At 31.1% G+C, this 6,141-nt stretch overlaps 1 protein-coding gene across 1 annotated transcript; it reads left to right on the forward strand.

The window, feature by feature from the left end:
• On the forward strand, positions 1-1,392 carry LOC107960700 (protein PSK SIMULATOR 3). Its single transcript, XM_016896997.2, has one exon. The coding sequence runs from the start codon at positions 1-3 to the stop codon at positions 1,390-1,392; it is 1,392 nt and encodes a 463-aa protein (XP_016752486.2).
• The last annotated feature ends 4,749 nt before the right edge of the window (positions 1,393-6,141 follow it).

Below are 6,141 nucleotides of genomic sequence, written 5' to 3' on the forward strand. Positions count from 1 at the left end.
ATGGCGTGGCGACCTGCAGGTGTGAATAAAGCTTCAAACAAATCCCATGTTTCTCGCCACACAAAATCGTCGTCGTCATCATTACCATTATCATCATCATCATCATCATCCTGTTCTCCGACGCTTCAAATATTAGCTTTCGAGACAGCCAAATGTATGGTCCGTCTTGTCGCCCTTTACAAATCATTATCGGACGATCAATTCCATAGACTTCGTAATGGTATCATGAAATCCCCAGGCGTTGTCACTTTGAACCCCGATGACGAAACTTATCTCCTTAGCCTTGCATGTGAAGAGATGCTCGAGAATCTCGACCAAGCAGCCGCTATTGTCTCTCGTTTGGGAAAGAAATGTATCGATGTCGAACTCAATAGGTTTGACATCGCTTATCATAACATGAAACAAGGGATCATTGATGCAAGAACCCTCGATTTTAACACCGAACATGTTGTGAAAGCCATTGATCAAATGGAGAAATATGTATGTTCGACGTCTGTTTTATATGCATCTTTGGTAGGCGTCGATGAAATGGAGATATCGAAAAGAAAGAAATGGAGACGAAATAGTGGGTCCAAAATTGATTATTTCAACGAAGAAATATCTTCACGAAGAAAACAAGTTCTTCATTTCCGAAAGATTTCTCTTTGGAATCAAACATTCGATAAAATCGTTGCATTAATGGCACAAATTGTAGCAGTCATTTTCGTTAGAATATGTACCGTTTTCGAACCTTTTGTTTCAAGCCTTCCTTGTATCACCACCAAGAATCGAAATTTCAATAGGCTACATTATAATTCAAACCCAAAATCACCTAAAGGCGTAACTTTTCGTCTTTCATCCATCACAAAAATCGATAAATTCATCACCAAAATCAGATACATGGATGTAAAAACTGAAAAGAACCAAATGCTTGTCCAATCGGCACCGGAGAACACGGTGGGAGCGGCGGGGCTTGCTCTTCGTTACGCTAACGTAATAATCATGGCGGAAGCCTATTTTTATTCCTCGCAGATGATCACCAACGATGCTAGGGGGTACATGTTCGAGATGTTGCCGATGAATTTGAAGCAAATGTTGAGAGGTAAGCTTAAGAGCCATTGGCACAAAGATGCCGAAGCCCGTGAAGGGCAGCAAGGTGTAGCCGAAGGGTGGAAAGCAGCATTGGAAGAGATATTCGAGTGGTTGGCTCCGGTGGCGCACGATACAATGCAGTGGCAACAAGAGAGGAACTTAGAGCAACGAAACTTGGATGCGAAGCCGACGGTTTTGTTACTGCAAACATTACATTTCTCGGATTTGGAGAGAACGGAGACTGCCATTGTGGAGATTTTGGTAGGGTTGAGTTGTATATATAGATATGAGAATAGAGGAAAAAGAGGAGGCATTTGCTAGCATGATCGTTATTGGAAGATATGAAGGTATTTAAACAATGGAGCAACAGAGGATATAATCCAACTACTTGAGCTTGAACTCAAGTTTGATTAAGCTCGTTTATCGTTTTCATACTCATGCTCGAACTCCAACTCAACTCAATTAAGCCTGTAAGTACTCAAGTTTTAACTCTACTCCATAGTTAAATTCAGAGTTAATAACATATATTAAGGACAATAATATAATTATAATATTTTAAAAATGAAAGACTTATGAGTTGTTCGAATCAAGTATTACTAAGTTCAATTTCGGCTCAACCAATAGCTCGAGTTACTCAAGTTTGAGCTTCAATCAATAATTATCAGATCGAGTTCAAATGTTTTTAGTCAAACTCGAGTAATTTGCAAGCACTAGTGTCTCATTTTCACTCAAGTAATTTTTTTAGTCAAAATTAGTAGGTTTTGTTTTTTATGTCATTTTAGCACAAAAATGCTATGTTTGATACGAGTTATTTTTCAGTGTGTTTTAGTATGAGTTAGCGGTAAACTAATTTTAATTGATAATTTAGCCACTCACTCAAGTGACTTATTTTTGAAAAGAGAAGAAAATTATTTTCTTATTTTGAAGAAGTCCTTTTTTTAGGAGTGTTTTACTCATCTTTTGGATTTCAAGTGCAAATTTGTACCAAGTATTCTTTATTTTATGTCTGACTATTGTAACACATATGTATTAAATAAATATTTTCCCATATTAATACACTAGTAACAAAACTAGGCAAAAAATAATAATATTATTATTACATATTAGTAAGTTTATGATTTGGTCACTCAACTTCAAAAAGCTACAAAATAGTCACTGAATTATTCAAAAAATTTTATTTAAATCATTGGACTGTTAAAATCGTTATTAAATAGCCTTATCCGTTCACATTGCATGTACCAATCAAAAACTCTCATTCCCTTCTTTTCTATAGTTCACTTTATTTTCATGAAATAACTTTGAACATTACGAATCTATGAACTAAAATTTAAACAACTTTCTTCTTTAATCTCCGACACTTACCATCAGATTGATTTTGATCTAAGATATGTTCTTCTACTCGTTAATGGGTACAAACCCACAGTACCAATTATCGAATTGTCGCTTAAAACTCGCTAACTGAATTTTTAAAAAAAATAAACTTAACAACCTAGTGACTTAAATAAAAACTTTCGAATAGTTCAATGACCATTTTGTAATTTTTTGAAGTTGAATGATAAAAAGGTAAATTGTTGTTAAACCAAGTGGATGCATAAATCTCAGCTCATTGTGGGAAATTTGGACTAGCAAGTAGCAACCCCATGGCTCTTCTTTTAAGTTCCCACATGGCCCAAGGTGATGTTTTTCAGTAGTGGTTGTATGTACTATTTAATACTGAGAATACCATAAAACACAGCCAACAAGAGAAGCCATTTTAGATTCTTGTCATTTGTTTACCGCAAATGGTTCATTGCTTTAATGAACCGACAAGGCAACACTGTTGATTGTCAGTATTGGTAGTAGTTAAATAACTGTTACATCATTTTTAAATATGAAGCACATGATCATTTGTCTGAAAAAGCACACCATGAGTGCCCATGCATTGCTCCAACTATTTGCTTTCCAATATTTTATCTGTGAAAATTTCAACTTAATTTAAAGCCAATTTATGGAAAGTTTCTTCTTATGATTTAGGGTTGCTCCAGCTAGTGATTAAACTAATTAATGAGAACAATGTTTTTAATTTTCAAGGCACATCTTGAAGATAAGGTTGATCTCCCCTATCCCAAGCTCTTGGCAAGTATGATATTGTCAGTGATACTCCTTTCATCCACAAATGCAAATTCATACCTTGTTATGATATTAGGAAGATGAACTCGGGAGCTAGCTTCATTAGTCGAAAGAGAGTTCATTCGTACTCGAGATCAGAATTCGATTTACAAGTTAGGTAGTGTAGTTTGTGCATGTGTGGTTAGCATTTAAATATATGCAAGCCTTCCTTTTTGTTCCTACAAGACAATATGTTGTGCTTTAATTATTTGTTAAAGGTTGAATTTTATTATATTAATCTTTGTACTTTGTAAAAGTTGTTTATTTAGTCTCTATATTTTAATTTGGTCATTTTTAGTTTTTGTATTTTTCAATTTTTAAAATTTCAGTCCTTACCAAATGATAACGGTTAATTTTTGCTATTTTCCAAAATTTTATGCACAAACATATATATATTATCATATGTGTAATACCATGTCAGCTTATTACAAATTACTCACCAAAAATTTAGTTTATGGATTAACAACTATTATTTGCGTCAAGACTAAAATTTCAAAATTCAAAAATTATAAGAATGTTAGAATGATTCAATTAGAGAATATGAGCTAAATATGCATAATACATGACTAATACTTGAATTTAACTAAACGAATTTAACTACTATTATTTGGATCAAAGTTAAAATTTCGAAATTCGAATATAGAGACTAAAATTGATGAAAAATAAAGTACAAAAATTAAATTCATAACTTTCATAAAATATAAAGACTAATACAACAATTTAATCTTTATTAAGCCATCAAATCTATATATATATATATATATATAATTTTGGCTTTATTGTCCCATTCCTCACCTAAATTATAAAAGATATCTAGAGTATTATTAGTACCACTTATCCCATTAAAATGTAGGCTAAATTACCCTAATGTGACTAAACTATTACTAAATTTATATTTTAATCATTTAATTTTAAAAAGTTACAAATGATTAATGAATTATTCAAAAAATTTTGTTTAAGTCATTGGGGTGTAAAGTATTTTTTTTTTAAATCTAGCCAATGAACTTCAAGCGGCAATTCGATGATCGGTGTAGTGCATCAATACCCATTGATGAGTAAAATTACGTACCTTAGATCCAAGTCGATCTGACGGTTAATGTTAGATATCGAAAAAGAAAGATGTTTAAATTTTAATTCACAGATATGTGACATTCAAAGTTGTTTAATAAAAAAAATTGAACTGTAGATAAAAAATTAAATAAGAGTTTTTAATTGGTGCATATAATACAAGAAAAAATATAACAATAATTTAATAATACAGAGACTTAAATAAAAAAAATTTTGGATATTTTCCTGTGTCTTGTAATTGAAAAGTAAGAAACAAAGTATGGTAGTGGTAATAATATCATTTGTCCTTTTAAGCCTTCAATTTTGAATAAAGAAATCTGTCTAACCTTAATCACATGTTGTCCTTTCAAATGACATTACGTTGAACTGTTGAAATAAAGACAACATCAACAATGATGTTTTTTTTTCAACAATTAAAAAAATTCAAAGAAAGAAAACTCACAAATCAATTAATGGATTATCGTATGTTGGTATCTTTATTAAAAAAACCCTAAATTTTCAAAGTTTTGACTAAGAATTATGATTATTTTTTAGCTTGATTCTCAAAATTTAATTCTCTGTCTCAATCAATTGAGTAACTAGTAAGGGTGAAGACAGAAATTCAATATTGAGTCGAAATAAAATTTTAAAAATTTGAAGAGTTAAAAAGTAAAAATTTTGCTTAAACAAGGTTTAAAATGAAAATTTTGTACCTAGAAGGGACTGAAATTGTTATTATTCCATTTAATAAGGGAGCAAAGGCTCTAACCTTTTTGATTTTTTTATGTACATTTTTTTTAAATGAATCGAGTTGAACTTTATAATAAAACAAATCAAAGTACAAACTAACCCATTGAAGATGGGTTTACGAGAGTGAATAAACAAACATAATTGAAAACAATAATTAAAATAATAAACAAAATGAAATTGAAAAAAAAAATTAAAAGTCAATCTAGATTTAACTGGTACCCACTGTCCAAAAGTAAACCATAGAAGCTTGTGTCGTTGCCAGATTCCTAAAAGGTAAATGCTCCCAAAAAACTGATCTTTTGCATTTCTTTGCCTTTCCTTCTATCAAAACGTTCCTCTTTCTGCTATCAATGTGGTTCTCTTGGTGTGACGAGCAAAGATCCCGCTCCAGTGTCATTCATCGTTCTTAAGTCAAAGCAACTTTCTTTCTCTGTTCTTAGACATTCTATTGCAAGGTTATTAGCGAAAATGTTTGCAGATCTAGGCACATAAGCAAACTTTTAGGGTAAATTACACTAGTTACCGTTATTAGTATTTTTTTATCAATCAACTATGAAAATTTACAAAATTATCATTGAACTATTCAATTTTATCTTTTTTATCACCAACGAACTAACATAAAAGTAAGAACACACAAAAATCTAATATAGTTGGATGATCAAAAAAGACAAAATTAAATAATTGAGAAAATGTTTTGTAACTTTTCATAATTGAATAATAAAAAATTTTCTGATAATTGACTTACTACTAATATAATTTACTCAAATTTTTATTTAATTTAAATTTCTTAAACAATTAATAATAATATCAATATTAAATAATATTACAAAAACACGTAATAAAACTCGAAAACTTATAAATATATTTACATAAATCTCAAATTTAGATATTCGAAACCCAATTTTTATATCCTAGTAAAGTAGTCATCAATTGTACTGGATGACCAAGTCCACTCCATAAATGTGTCTTGTTCTTCGACCTATGCACCATAAATGAAACCTATGCTTTTCTCGTCAACAGTTCAGACTTTTCGAGTCTGGTTTGGGATGGCATGGCATCGTCAAGTCCACTCCGTGTGGGCTGAAATCAGAAAAAGAATTTTACGAGTCAAAATTAAATTATAAT

This window comes from Gossypium hirsutum, chromosome A01, assembly GCF_007990345.1.
Source record: "Gossypium hirsutum isolate 1008001.06 chromosome A01, Gossypium_hirsutum_v2.1, whole genome shotgun sequence".
Classification (NCBI taxonomy): Eukaryota; Viridiplantae; Streptophyta; class Magnoliopsida; order Malvales; family Malvaceae; genus Gossypium; species Gossypium hirsutum.